At 38.7% G+C, this 15,577-nt stretch overlaps 1 protein-coding gene across 2 annotated transcripts in view; it reads right to left on the bottom strand.

Annotated features, from left to right (window-relative positions):
- Nucleotides 1-318: 318 nt before the first annotated feature.
- The window catches only part of EFL1 (elongation factor like GTPase 1), a 208,543-nt gene continuing 193,284 nt past the window's right edge, over nucleotides 319-15,577 (bottom strand). For both annotated transcript variants that reach the window (XM_020966025.2, XM_020966032.2), the window contains exon 20: nucleotides 319-10,655. In XM_020966025.2, the coding sequence (XP_020821684.1) occupies nucleotides 10,467-10,655 (189 nt within the window). In that variant the 3' untranslated portion in view covers nucleotides 319-10,466. The remainder of the gene's footprint in view (nucleotides 10,656-15,577) is intronic.

Raw genomic sequence — 15,577 nt, 5'->3', positions numbered from 1 at the left:
GCCTTCTGCTTTAGGCAAAATTCAGGAAACACTAGGAAGAAATAAACTGAAGAAAAGAGGTCTTACGTTGGAAATTGTGAGTTAACAGAGGGAGGACTCTTTTAAAGGGAGATTTCTCCATAGATTCATTACATGGGTGAGAAGAGCTGCCTGATCTAAAACTGTAGAGAGAGTTCTAAGACTGCTGGGAAGAAATCAAGAGGCATCTGTGCAGAACACACACGTCAGGTTGCAAGGAGCTGGACATAATTTTCCGATCACTGTATATATATGATTGTCTCTGAAGGACTAATAAAACAGAAGAATTCTGAGACTATGTAGGTCAAAATTCAACGCTTTATTATCTTGTCTAGAAAAGAAGTTACAACAGGAATATTGAAAGACAGTTAAGGAAATCCCGCAGTACAATAACACCTTGGCTCCCCCAAATCCTGTGGAACCATTTGTTCTACATAGAGGCATTTTGAAGACAAACTTAAGCACCAAAACTTTTAAAATTAATGACTTTGGATGCAAATCTTTCTCACATACATTATACACTCTCCTTCCTAAAATATGTCAAAAAGAATTTTACCTCATCATGAAACTATTTATTTAACCTAATAATAATCATTATACTATAGTCCAGCAATGCCTTCAGGATGCATTGAGATGTCTTGTGTTATCTGTCCCTAAACTAAATGGCCCTAGACTGTCATGTTCTAAGTTCCTGCGTATTTTTAGTTTTTATGTTCCTTCTCTTACTGATAGATTATCATCACTTCTTATTGCTGTCAGTATACCAATTCATAGCATCTACCTGTACAGCCCTAACTTATTGCTTCTAATAAGCCATGTGCTTAGAAACCACATTATTATGTATAAAATCAAAGTAACCAGGCACTGTGTGGGGAGATACAGGCCTCTCCTATAAGTCATGTATAAATTCTTTAACGCATGCATATTGAGACACACTGATATCTCTTGGATGATGTACTGGTTTGTAGCTGTGTTTGAGCTGGTGAGGTGGCTGGACAGGGGCTGTGCTAGATGGTGGTGGTGATGATACAAAGACCTCTAGGGACCTATTCTTAGTTCTATGCTGATGAACATTTTTCATCAATAATTTGGATGAAGACTTAGATGCACACTTAATCAAATATGCACATGACACAGAGAAGGGATAGCTAATGCGAGATGACAATCAAGAAAGAAAAGATCTCAACAGGTCAGAAGGATGGACTCAGTCCATGACGATGAAATGGAACAGAAATACATTAAAAATCCTACACTTGGGTTAAAAAAATCAACTGCACAAAAAGTGATACTTGCAACTCCTTGAGGGCAGTACTTGTCTTTGTATCCTGAACACTTAGCACAGTGCTTGGTACTGAATAAACGTTTGTTAAGTGAATCATGGGCCAGTAAGAGTGAAGTTCATGTGTTAAAAAAAAAAGACAAAAAAGGATTTCAGTAGCTTAATATGAGTTAATAATTTCACGGCAGAAAGAAAAGCTCATACAATCTTATATGACACTGCTGGTGGAGTTGTGGATTGGTACAACCATTCCGGAAATCAACCTGGAATTATCTGAGAGGCTAAATTGTTCACACCCTTTGCCCCAGCGATCTCTCTAGCGGGAATATATAATAAGGTCAATGAAAAAAAAAGGTGCCATACGCCGAAATACAATAGTAACACTTTGTAGGAGCAAAAAAATGGTATGTGAATAGAAAGGAATATTATCATGCATATGAAGAATGTGTGAAATGATGCAGAGTGAAGAGAGCAGAACCTAGAGAATAAGACAGAAGGTATTTAACTTAAATCAAGGAAAAATGAAAGATGGAAACTCAAAATGAATGACATGACTAATCCTGGTTCCAAATAACTGGTTCTGGAATGCTCTTCTTTCCTCTCAGTAAGGAGGTGGTGGGCCACAAGCAACGAGTGTAAATACTCTATCACCTTTGGATGCTGTATCACATAGTTTTGTTAAACTCTGCAGTCATAAAGATATTATGGAGAGATTATTGGGAAGTGACTGTGTTGTAAAAAAAAATGCATCAATTATCAGAAAGACAAAAACGGTGCAGGCAGCTTTTGGAAAAAGTAAGTATCCCTCTTCATGAAAGTTTTCCAGCAAAGGCTGGATGACCACTTTTCAGGTATAATACAGAAGGAATTAAGGTCCCTTCTAACTCAGATTCTGTTATCTGTGGATCTGTGATTTCACCAATATCAATACCCTTTGTAGGGCACATCACAACCCATCCCTGCCTTCTAATCCTGTGTGATTCTCATCTTCTCATTAATCTTCCATACAAGATTTCTATCCACCGGAGAACTTCTAACCCTAATTCCACGAGTACCAGTGCAATGCTTGAGCTGTCTAGCTGTAATCCTTTGCTTTTACTATGTGACTAGCCCACCTCTGTCATCAGCTTACTTACAGCCACCATACTCTTGGGATCACCTGCAATTTTGATTCTTTGGGGAATCTAGTGCATAAAGATTTTCAGCTATAGAACATCTTTGGGAGAACACTAAAGCTAAAATTAGGGGATTTTGTCTCACGGAGCAGCTTGGGATCATTGAAAGTGCTACCTAATTTTCCAGATGCAATCCAACTTGTTTCCTTCTTCCTAATCAGTTCAGGAACCAGTTCAATGTCCATTTGTAGTACCCGTCCAAAATATGTGCATTGATGTACTAGGTCAATGGGCTGCTCATCCAACTGTATGCCATAGTCCAGACAACGAGCACCTTGGTTTATTTGTATTTTTCCAGATGTGTATAACTAGAACTAATCTCTTTTCAGTGATCGTAGAGTTCACTAAGGAATATTCTCTGCAGCATTCTGGCACTTGATGCAACTGATCCATTTTACAGATGAGGTAACTGAGGTTCCCACTTATAAGGAATCTCTCCTCCCTCTGAATTCTGCATGGGACATTTTCCATGACGGCAGTGGACACCTTTGGCAAGCATAGATTTCCCTTTCAAGAGATCTTGCTTGATATTGATAATCAGAGGATTTTTAGTTATTTCTGGAGTTGTATCTATAAAGGAACCTTCTAAGATCTTAACATATGCATGGGAGATGCCATGTTGGAAGAAAGCCCCAAAAGCTACATTTATCTTTAAGTTGAATACTTCTTAAAAATAACTTACAAAAAATACGGTGGGATTTTATATCGTCTACAGTATTCAGTCAATCATTGATGATAAACATCTGGTCTGTAGTGGAAAACTGTTAGCAAAAGCCAGTCGTTCCACTTTCACATTTTCAAGGGCAGCCTTGATACAGCTTTCTGATCTTTTTTTTTTAAATAATATCATCTGTAATTTTTCTCCAGTCATTTCCCCTATCTTCCTTTCTTTCAAAAATCAGGAAATACAACCTTAGGGCAGTGTCTAGAACATAGGAGGTAATAGTTGAAGTGCCCTGGCCAGATCTCGATTGACGTATTCCGCACAATTGTGCAGTATTCTGTGCTCAGTGCCATATTGTAGGAGGAACACTGACAAGGTGGAAAATATGAGGAGGAAGATAACCGAGATGGTGAGGGCACAGGAAAGTACAAGGATCGTTTAAAGGACCTGGCTATATTTAGCTCAGAGATGAGATGACTTGGGGAGGGGCCAGGGGAAACACAAAAAGTAGTCTTCAAGTATCTGTGGAAAAAGATTAGATTTGCTTGGTGGTCCTGTAACTTGTTCTGTTTGATCTCCGAGGACGGAACCAAGAGCAACATACCAAGACGAAGAGAGGCACACGTTGGCTGGAAAAATTTCTAAAAATTAGAGCTATCTAAAAATGATCGGACTGCCCCGAAAAGCAGTTCATTCCCCGTCACTGGAAGTGTTCAAGTGAAGACCAAACAGTCACTTAGTAAACACTTCAGAGAGGATTTCTACTCATGCAAAAGGGAGACTAGATGCTCCCTGAGGTCTCTCTCATTCTGAGAGACCATGATTTTACGCTGCACAAAAATAGGAGAAAGACTTTTGGATTTGGAATCAGGAGAGTCTGCCTGCTCATCACTTCTGATAGCACAATGGTATTCCATTACAGTCACATACCACAACTTGTTCAGCCATTCCCCAACTGATGGGCACCCTCTCAGTTTTCAATTCTTGGCCGCCACAAAAAGAGCTGCTATCAATATTTTTGTACATGTGGGTCCTTTCCCCATTTTTCTTATCTCTTTGGATACAGACCTAGAAGTAGTACTGCTGGGTCAAAGGGGATGCACAGTTTTATAGCTCTTTGGCCATAGTTCCAAATTGCTCTCCAGAATGGTTGGATCAGTTCACAACTCCATCAACAATGCATTAGTGTTCAAAGCTCAGCTCTGACATTTACAAGATATATGATGATGGCCAATTCACAAACTCTGAACCTCATGTTCCTCAACTATAAAATGAGGATAGTAAAAGTATTGTTGCGAGAAAAAGTAAACCTTCAAGCATTATATGTTCCCCATTGTTGTTATGAGCTTTAATAATAGCAAAACTTTAGAGATGTTAAATAAGACCATATTTATGGCATACCCACATTTAATTAAAAAAAACATAATTTGACAAATATTTACTTTGTTGGCCAGCATCTAAGTTTTTACTATACCTTGATAAATGTCCCTCCAAGCCTGACAATAAACACAATGATTCAGTATGTCAGTCCCAAAGGGACGCATATAAGTACTGTGAGAAATGGAGAAATAGGATTGTAGAAAACAATCTTGGAATCCCAATAAACAGTCCTTTTCCCTATTTACTTTTTTAAAAAAGGATAAGCTGGTAGGAAATCCACAGAACAGCTGACATCACTTAATTTTTAAAAATATCACTGACCTCCAATATCACAAAAGATGAATGTGTATTTCTGCTTCAATCTGCTAAATTGATTTCAAATTGTTTCTGCGAACAAATACCTAATCTCCAAATGTTGCATACATCAGAGCCCAATATAGCCCAATTGAGATGCCAGTTCCTCATAATGCAGGCAGAAGAGACCGTTTAGGAATATTTTACCTAAGGATAAGAGGCTCTGAGGGTAGTATTGGCTCAGAGCCAGCACATCTGGATCCTGGGCCGAGCTCAGCCACTGAATAGTCACGAAATCTTGCACAAATATCTTCACCCCCCTGGGCTGTGCTTCCCTCATCTGCAAGATACAGTTACGTTAGCTCTTCTTCCTACTTACTATCTGTGGGAGTTGAGGGTAAGTCAATTTAGCCTCTCTGGGCCTCAATTTCCTCATCTGTAAAAAAAGAGAGCTGGACTAGATTATATCTAAGACCCCTTATGGCTCTGAATCCTACGAATTTACATAGGACCCTGGACAATGTATTAATAACAAAATTCATTCTCACAGTTCTACTAATGTAATCATTCAAAAACAATCCAATTCAATAAATATTTATTAAGCACCTCCCATCTGCCCTAGTCCTAGGAATAGGGAGTTGTAATTTTAATCTTCTAGGGAAGTCCAGGGTAAGGAAACTCTCTCTACCAATGCAAATTGACACTCTTCCTTTTTTTTTCTTTTTTCATTCATTCATTTATTTTTAGCAACTTAAAGTCCTAAGAGAGTTGACTGGAGCACCTTGAGAGAGGTTCACTGGCTCAGTCCCCACTGTTCCCACTCAGTTTGAGAGATAGAACTTGTACTCAGGTTTTGTTTGTTTTGTTTTTTTTTGGCTTTAAAGATCATTCTCTTATGCCCTGTACTAATGCTCCCTCTTTAGTATTGGGCATACGAAGACAAAACTAAACACAGATTTTGTCCTCAGGGAGGTCAGGCTCAGGATTAGTGATGGAGGAAGCAGGAGACATACAAGTTATATACTGACCAGTATAAGTAAACACAAAATAAAATAATTTCATCTCAGCTAGGATACACTAACAATTAGGGAAATCAGGAAAGACCTCTTGAGGAAGATGCCATTTGAGTTGGGCTTTTAAAGGAACTGGAGATTCCAAGAGGCAGAGATGACAAACTATGCAAAGAGATTCATCCATAACAGGCCTGATCCTGCTGATCTTATAGAATATAGTGATTATAATAATGAGTGCTAGACCTGAAGTCAGCTGAGATGTGGAGTAAGATCCCACATCTGGCACTTACAGGTGTATGTATGATCAAGTGGCCAAGTCATTTACCTCACTCAAACACTTGCCTCCTCTATACAATGTGAGCAAAAATACCTGCCCATATCAGAGTTACGATGAGATTCACATAGGATAATACGTAAAAAATAACTTGAAACACCTGCAAGCCCTATGTATACACCACATACTGCTATCTTATATTGGGTAAATGAATGGAATTTAATACCGTAAACATTATTGCCTTGTTAAAGCGGATGTCTACTTGCTGAGTATATTATAGTGGGATTCCTATCATCCCTGGGTTGGATTAGAAGGCCGCTGAAGTCCCTTTTACCTCTCAATTTCAGTGCTGCTTCTTCTTCTTCTTTTTTTCCTTAAGGCAATTGGAGTTAAGTGACTTGCCCAGGGTCACACAGCTAAGGCCGCATTTGAACTCAGGTCCTCCTGACTTCCGGGCCGGTGCTCTATCTACTGCACCACCTAGCTGCCCCTATTTCAGTGCTTTTGCTAAACAGTTTTCAGTTAGCTGCCATTAAAGCGGCAGGTCTTTGGGAGAAGTAATTATGTAGAATAACTAACACAGGAGGTAGCTGTGACCCATTAGTATATGTTTATAGAAAAAAACAAGACAATAAAGTTAGCTGTCATCATGAAGTACAGAAGCATGCATAAATTTTAGACTCAGAATTTCACTTCCCTAGCACCTTTCCCTAGCATAGTTCCCTAGCATCAAATAGCTCCAGAACTGATTCACAAGATGCTAACTGTTAATTGAAATTGTGGCACTTCAGGATTATTGCTTGGGTAGATGCAACTTTTAACAGAAATTCCAGGATACCCAGGGGCTCCAGGACAACACGAAACTGGAAGGGAAGGAGCAATCCAAAGTTAGCCCTCTTTAATGCCTGGATCCCCAAGATCCTAGAATGATTTTCTCTGAAGCCAGTTCAATACGAATCAATGTAATATGGTGAAAACTAATGTGATCTTGGCAGCCAGGTGGTGCAGTGGATAGCCTCATCTTCCTATGTTCAAATCTGGCCTCAGACACTTACTAATTGTGCGAGGGCAAGTCACTTCACCCCATTTACCTCAATTTTCTCATCTGTAAAAAGAGCTAGAGAAGGAAATGGCAAAACACTCCATTATCTTAGCCAAGAAAGCCCCAAATGGGGTCACAAAGAGTCAGACATAACTGAACATCAGCAATGATGTAATCTTAGGCTTCACTTAGGAGCCATGATGTCTAGAACTAGAGAGGCGGCAGTCCCGCTGTATTCTGATATAGTCACAACACATGTATAGAGCCCTGTGCTATTTGGGGAGTCACATTTTAGGAAGGATATTGATAAACTGGAATGTTTCCAGGAAACATCACCTCCTCCTCTTAGAATTCCTAGCTTTTTTGAAGAATCAGTTCACATGCCAACTCCAATGTGAAGTGGGCTAATTTTTGAATCCCCCTACTTGTTAACTCTTTCCCCCCTCCTTAAATGATTTGCATGCACATTTATATACACACATACACGTTTATACGTTGTATGTAAATAGAATGTAAACTTCCTGAGGGCAGGGATTTTATTGTTGTCATTATATCACTGCCACCTAACAAAGTGCTTTGCACATTGTAGGCACTTAATAAATACTTATTGGACTGCATTGGACCAAAATGGTTGAAGGGACTCATATTCGCATCATATGAAGATCAAAAAGGACTGGAGAGGGGCAGTAGTGGGCTGCTTTTTCTGGCTCCCTTCAGCACTTGAATTAGTCTTCCAAGGAAGAGACTTTCCTTGCTGTTGTAGCCAAAGCTATATGGAAGACCTGTTTAATTTCTGGTTTAATCCTAGTATCTGTGTTTGGGTTTCTACTGTTCTTGATGTTTTCTATATTTTTAAAACTTGATTTGAATTTTGGGCTTTCACTATTCTGCACCTGAAAATTTGCTATTTTGTTTACAATACTTAAAAATTCTTATTAACCTAATAAAAATTCTGATTCCCTAGATCCTATTGCCTCCCCTATTCCAAATTATTTTGTATTTATTTTGTACATATTTACACATGTACATGTTGTCTTCTCAAATAGATCCTATATCCTATCATCTATATTGCCAGGGCCTCAGACAGGGCCTGTAACATAATAAGTGCTTTAAAAAATGCTTGTTTATTAAAAAGGAGGACAATTTGGCCACTTCACAGTCAAATACCTTTTTCTTTCCCCATATTTGCTAATCCTTTTGACCCCATTCAGGCAACAAGGGCCTTGATACCTTAGGTTTTCATGGAATTATGTGATAGTCCTAGCTGTAATCTGGTTGTGTTCTGAGAAGCACAGTTAGGGCTGGTTGGGGCTACAAAGCTTATACACACCCTGACTCCCAATTCCTAACCCTAAACTTTGAACTAGAAGAAGCCTTACTCTTTAAAGCTGGTGCTTTCTATTAACGCTTTTCTATGATAAGTTAGTTATAAAAAGAACAAATGAAACTAAAATGTAAAGTTCAGTATCAACTCTGTTTGGAGCTGAGTCTGAAGAGTACAACAATACATAACAGAGGGCCACTCAACCATTTCCTTTCATTATGGGGAGCACCAAGGTAGTTTCTTTGGTGTTTCTCTTCACCAATACTGACAGTGTTCTGCAATCTCATCAATTTGGATGTTTCCCCCAAAGATGTGGATAGCAACCCACCTATGCCTGCCCATTCTATACAATTCTTGTCCATGTCTTCCAATAAGTTCACCATGGGCACTCTAGTGTTCAATTGTCATGAGTTATACTCACCACATGACCAGCCAATCTTATTTTCCTCCCATATATTTCCCTGATGATATATTTTTATTCCTGTTCGTCTTTGGAATCCCACAGTGGTTATATGTTGTGGCCTGTTCACACCCACTCTACTGTTCAATAATAATAATAATAATGCCAATATGTTCTAATAATGTTGCATAGTTTTGAAACAATGCGCCTAGCACATCTAGTCGTTTAAATGCCATGATTCCTAACTTTTATGATTTGGTTCCCATATGATTCAGGATTAAGCATGACTACAGCCCCAAATTATATTAACCATGAAAACAAACCGATGGTCTCTATAACCCTGTTAAATTGAGGCACTGAAACAGTGTAGTATCTGTCTGGACTTTACCACATAGTCTCTACTAAGTAGACTGGCCCAGAAATGACCAAGGCCATGGTGCAAGAAAACAACAAATGTTTTCATTCAATGTTAACAATGACTACGGAAGGCCTTCAAGGACATCTGTTAAAAACACTCTGAAACAAAGTCTAGTCAGAGCACTGTGAAGAAAAGGAACAAAATGTAATCTTTTTTTTCCCCCAAGTGAATTTCAAAAATAATATTGAAACAGAAAGGAACACCAAGTCTATACTTGTAGCTGAATTGGTTTTCCTCTTTAAAATTCCAATTCTTCTGAAGATAGTAACTGAGGAAATTTGATAAAAAAAAATTATTTATGCTAAAAGTCAGCAAGCCTATACACATTGGTTAAGATTCTTTCTGGAAAACTGGGGAAATACGCAATTCAATAATAACAGGAAAGCCATGATGGTAACACTATTTTTAAAGTATATGTGTGACTTATTATTCCTACTACATCTTAAAGGAATTTAAGATGATGTTCACAGTAATCAGTGAAGGTTGTTCAAATAGTCAGTTGACAAGGTAAGTTACTGGCATATTACACATAAGAAAACATTCTGTTAAGCAATGCTGTCAAATGAATCTATTGTAATTGTTTGAGATTTGATGAATTATACCCTGAGTTTAAAATGGTTACTTTTCTACTAGTCAGTCACATGATCTCCACACAATGTACTAGGTATGATTTGACTTTCACATGCAAAAAATGTTTCTGTTGCACAGTTCTGCCACTCGTTTGTGGGTGATGTTTTCCTCAATGTTTTCATTCTACAAAGTTTATCACAAATTTCACACAAAATTTCAGGATGCAAGGTAGAACCATGATGACTTTTCACAAAATGAAAAAGCAATAAACACAAACCAAAGACTCCATAATTTGTTGTCCCTGTATTAAAAATCTTGTCCTACTCGATATTAATATTGGAATCTTTAAGGTTATGTAGAAAACTGACAAGTCGTTGTTTAGGTATCTGTAACACATACTTGCCTTAGACTAAAACCAGTCTTTGAAAAATACCTTATCAACATCTTTTTTGAATAACCTTATTTAATACACTAAACTTGATCAAGTTTATTAAAAACGAACAAATTCTGCAGCAGAAAGAAAAATTTCAAAACTGCAAATCCTTAATGATGCTTTTAATCTGTTAGAGAGGAAAAAAATAATCCACCAGTGTACTGAACTGAAAATGGAGACAGTTACTTATTTTTGCCAAGTGTTCTTTGCTTCTCCGCATGTTCCACAATTTTTTCTTCCACATAAAGTCCTTTCCGCTTTCGTACTGAATTCATGTACTTTCGAGCTTGGTTCTCTGAGTCAGCTTTCTCTCCAAAGTGCAAATATTCTTCCTCAGTAGTTGGAACCCAGAATGGATCACTGGATATTATCTTTTTAAAAGAAAATAGTGGAATATGTCAGGGTTTTAATCTATTTCAGACATTACATAACTTCTTGATTCATACAGTATTAAAAAGAAAAAAAGAATCAGAGAGTTTCAAAAGTTGGAGTATGCTTATTGGGACCAAAGAAAACAAAATTCATTCAGGACCAGGAGATTTGTGGACCTAGAAACAAATGCAATAAAGTGGTAAGACATGCTATTTCTTTGAAGACAGTATATAACACTCCCCTCATCCTATCCCCCTGCCCTCCCCCTACCATATTCTTTGTTAAGATGTAGAACACACAAACTAATACTTCTACAGAGGATAAAATACTGGTCGATCTTTTGGCACTACAGATGCATTTTCCTAAGTCTCAGTAGGCTGGCATTTTTATTTGCCTCACAACGACTACAACCTTTTCCTTGGAGGTTCAGCAATCACAGTATATTTTTAGTTGGAAGGGAAAAACTGAAGATGTGAAAGAGGTGATGACTGGAATGGAATTCAATCCCAGAGGATCCAGAAGTAGACTGGATCAAGAAGACAGGTGAAGGAGTTAGCATTGCTAAGAAAGGTTATCTTATTCTTGAAGACCAAAGGGAAACAGACGAGACAAAGCAGAGAAGTCTGTTTTGGAGTGTGGAGGTGGAGGGAGCTCAAGGAGCTCATGTTGGATGGCCTCAATCAACTTAAAGCAAGATGTAAGACTGAGAGTGGAGTCGGGACTTAAGGTGAAAGAGAGAACATGGTAGGGAATGGGAGAGGAAGTAAATAATGGAAGGAGAAAAGGATTTCAATGCAACAAAGAGATGAAGTTACAAACCATAATTTGTGGTGGACCTAGTCAATATGATCTTGTGACTTTCTTAAACAATCCATTAAGCCGCTATGTCATAAGACTTTCTGAGAGTTATTTCAGGGGGAGAAAGTGCAGGAAGACCAAGAACCTTTTTAAGTTAATTTGTATCCAAAATTAATTTTTTCATTTGATCTTAAATTTTCTAGATTTGATGACAAATGTCTATGTCTATGACAAGTGACTACTGCTGACAGACCAGAATATTGCTGGAAGGTTGAGAATGAAAGTGAAGAATGAAATACAGGTAAATACTTAAGAAACTGATACTTCTATTTCACATTATTAGAAGAACATATAATTTTGTTTTAGCTCTTCTCAAAGTAACTCATACCATGTGAGAACACTATACTTTGGGCATTTCCTAGGAGGTTGCCTCCTCATATATCATCTAAGCTTCCTTAAACCTACCTGAATTTTAAACGTGCCCCTATTTTTGTCTTCTCAGAGTCACATAGTCTAAGTTTAATTCTTGTGTTTCACAAGTCTGGGTCTGATGATGAGAAGAGGACAGGTCATTTATTTTTTGAAGGTGAAGCCTCTAAGGGCTCTATTTCATACATTACTAACCTGAAGGCTATAACCTACTTTAATCTGCTCAACCTGTAGGCTGTCAAAGGCTGAGATCCAGAGATGGTAAATGCCTTACTTATGGTCATATAAGCTGGAACTGGATTTCAAGTTTCCCACAAGAAGCAGAACTATTACTATATGATAGCAAAAAATGTAAATAATCTACCCAAAGAGATGTTTCTGTGTAATTGGGTCTCTGCATGAGCCACTTGGGGAAGATAAAAACAGCAAATAAGAACAGAATCCCAAAGGACAGGATCTGGAGTAGCAAAAACATGCTGAGAAACACCATCCTGCTTTAAAAAAAAAAAAAGGATTAAACATAGAGAAAGCACTCTCATTGCCATTAACTTTCTACATCCTATGACAGTGATTTGTGCCTCATCTCTCTCACTAGTCTGTGATTTCAGGGGTTTGGGATATTGACCTCGTAACTCCTTGCACAGTGCTTTCACCACAGTCCTCAAAAAGTGTTTCCTGAACAAATGGTCAAACAAATGAACAACAAGCAGACTTCCTCTTGTTTAAAACTACTGAACAGGCTTTTCAAGAGGCCTCAAAAATGCAACAGTCATTAACAGAAATAGATACTTGGCTATTTTGAGGGATACTTTAGGTAGCATTTCTACAAGATCATAGCATCATAGATCTAAAACTGGAAAATACCTTGGAGGCCCTCTGGCTCTACCCCTCTCATGAAGTCTTCTATGAACTCTTTCAGGTACTAATATATGAGATAGAACTCTAGTGGCCTGAACTTCAAAAAATGAGTGAATTGCCTATCCCCTTCCCACCATTAGACCCAGTAGCAGAGCTAGAATTTGAACCCAGGAATCCTAAATCCAAATTTAATGTTCTTTATAATATGCCATGTTTCCTGTTTGATATAATTGTTAAATAACATATCACAGGGCCACAATTCACACTCTCCCTTCTTTTTTTCAGGAACACACCACTGATTTTAACCATGAAAACCAATGGAAAAATTTGATTCCATATACATATATTTACTTGATAAAAAACTTCCTGGGAATGTACCTACTCTGTTTATCAATGGGTACCACTTATCAATATCTACAAACAGTGATGAAGATTAGTGAACCTAAATGTCTGGTAACTGATGTAAAAACCATTTAGAATACACTGCTTCTGAGTCACCCACTGAATACTTTTCTATCAACAGGCTGCACAGGACTCAAATGGTCTGGAAAGGCAGGTGACTGTGCTTGGTTACCCCTAGGAATCAGTCAAATCTCTTAACTAAAACATAAAACAATCTTTTTATGAGGAAAATCTTTTTAGATGGTCATTTAATGATTTTTTTCCCTTGATGTATTTAATAAAGCTGATAAAAGGTATTTTTCTTCCTTTTAACCCACATCATTCTGGCTAGACTTCTACTAAAGATAAATTTAACAATAAAATACTGGTGGAACAACAAGAAAGAATAATGGTTAAGCTCTTTCTTTCAGACTCCCACTCTAAAAACACAAATCAATTGTAAATATAGAGCAATGTTTAATCAGCCAGTGGTGACATATTTTTAATAAGCCAATAAATCAGTCCAAATGCCCCAAGTAAAACACTGTTGAGAACATAATCAATATTTAGAATACATATAAATGTTTCAGTGTTCAACCATTTTCAAAGCCGTGTGACTGTGGTGAATGACAAGTCCCTAAAGATAAGTGGCAACTCTTTGATAGACTCTACAATGTTAGAATTCATTTCTATAATGAATCAGAGATGCAGGCCTGGCCCTATGCCTATTCCAGAATGTGACTTGAGGGATGTCAGACAATCCATCTACCCACAGATTATCATCTCCGTTATCTTGCAAAGGGCCCCAAAATCCCAACCATTAGATTAATTCCTCAGGGCTACCAGTGTATTAAATGCCTTTACTGTTTTTCCCTGTATCATCAGGACCTGTGATTTCATCTTCCCAAATTCCAACTGGCAATCCCAAGTGCCATCAACTCACCTTACAGACTAACAACAGGAATCTCTACTAAAGCTCCTTTTCCTTCCCCTGCCCAAATATTTAAAACAAAATAAAAATTAGTGGGATATGGGAAACACCTAGCCCTGCCAGGCTGTGCGGTTGTGGTGTGGTTGTTGTATGGTTTGTCCTTCATTCTTGAAAAGGATCATGACATCAGGGAGATGATGACATGACTTGCAATTGACTTTGATTTGAGTGAGGGAGCCCTGTGCAAAGTCACCAGGCTTCTCACTTTCCCCTCCAGAGCCATCTGGCTCCAGTGGCTAGATATCGATCAAGATGACTGGAGATGGCCCCGGATGCAGTGGGAGACCTTGGCCCTTTTAAGCCAAGGTCTTTTCAGGCTCTCATTCTGAGTGGAGCAAGGCCCGTTCAGTGACTAGGCCTTTTTAAGGAGTGAGTCAAGGGGAGGGGAAGACCTTCAGGGTTGCTGGCTAAAAGAGAAACAGTATTTACATTCACTCTGAGCCTGGAGGGCCCAAAAAATAAACATTAAGTGGTGCTTGGGAACGACCTATTGTTGTCCAGTCCATGAGATCCAGAGTGAATTGGGTTTCAGGCTTGGTCTTTGAGAAAGAAATCTAGCCAGTAAACCCCAAGCTAAGTAGGTACAAAATTTACCATCCTTTGGGCAGAACACCCCTAGGTAAAGGGAAAGGAGAGGAGAAGAAATGAGAGGAGAGTTTATTTAATGGTTATTTTTTGGGCCCTCCAGGCTCAGAGTGAATGTAAATAATAACTGTTTCTCTTTTAGTCAGCAACCCTGAGGGTCTCCCCTCCCCACCATTTGATTTTTTAAAAAAATTATTAAAGGGGCCATCCCATGACTCACTTCTTAAAGAGGCTTATTCATTGCCCCAGTCAAAGTGAGAACCTGAAAAGATTTTAGCTTTCTAGGGCCAATGCCTCCCATGGTATCCTGGGCCATATCTAGTTGTCCTGATGGATATCTGCCCACTGGACCCAGATGGCTCTGAAGGAGAAAGTGAGGATGGTGACTTTGCAAAGCTGTCCCTCACTTAAATCAAGGTCAATTGCCAAGTCATATCATCATCTCCCTGATGTCCTGCTCTTCTTCGAGAACAAAGGACAAACCACAACCTGGGAGTAGTCCGAGCTGCCTGAATGGTGACCCAGCTGGCCAGTTCTACTTGGGCACCTCAGCTCCTCCTCTCCTCTTCTCTCTCTTCCTCTCCTCTTCTCTCCCCTCCTTTCCCCTTACCTGAGGGTGTTCTGTCTAAAGAAAGGTAAATTTTGATGGCTGAAAGCTACCTAGCTAGCTTGGGGTTTACTGGCTAGATTTCTTTCTCAAAGACCAAGCCTGAAACCCAGTTCACTTTGGATCTCATGAATGGGACAACAACAGGTCCCTGCCCATGCCAAGTCGTACTACTTGTGTAACCCCCACACCAGTCATTTCCACAAAGCCTCAGCTGCCTAATCTCAAAAAATGAGGGAAGGGGGAAAACTGGACTAGAGTAAAGTCATTTC

The sequence above is a fragment of the Phascolarctos cinereus genome, unplaced genomic scaffold (genome assembly GCF_003287225.1).
Source record: "Phascolarctos cinereus isolate Bilbo 61053 unplaced genomic scaffold, phaCin_HiC Scaffold_3;HRSCAF=262, whole genome shotgun sequence".
Lineage (NCBI taxonomy): Eukaryota > Metazoa > Chordata > Mammalia > Diprotodontia > Phascolarctidae > Phascolarctos > Phascolarctos cinereus.
The sequence above is the reverse complement of the archived record's forward strand: the minus strand, read 5'-3'. Positions and strand labels throughout refer to the sequence as shown.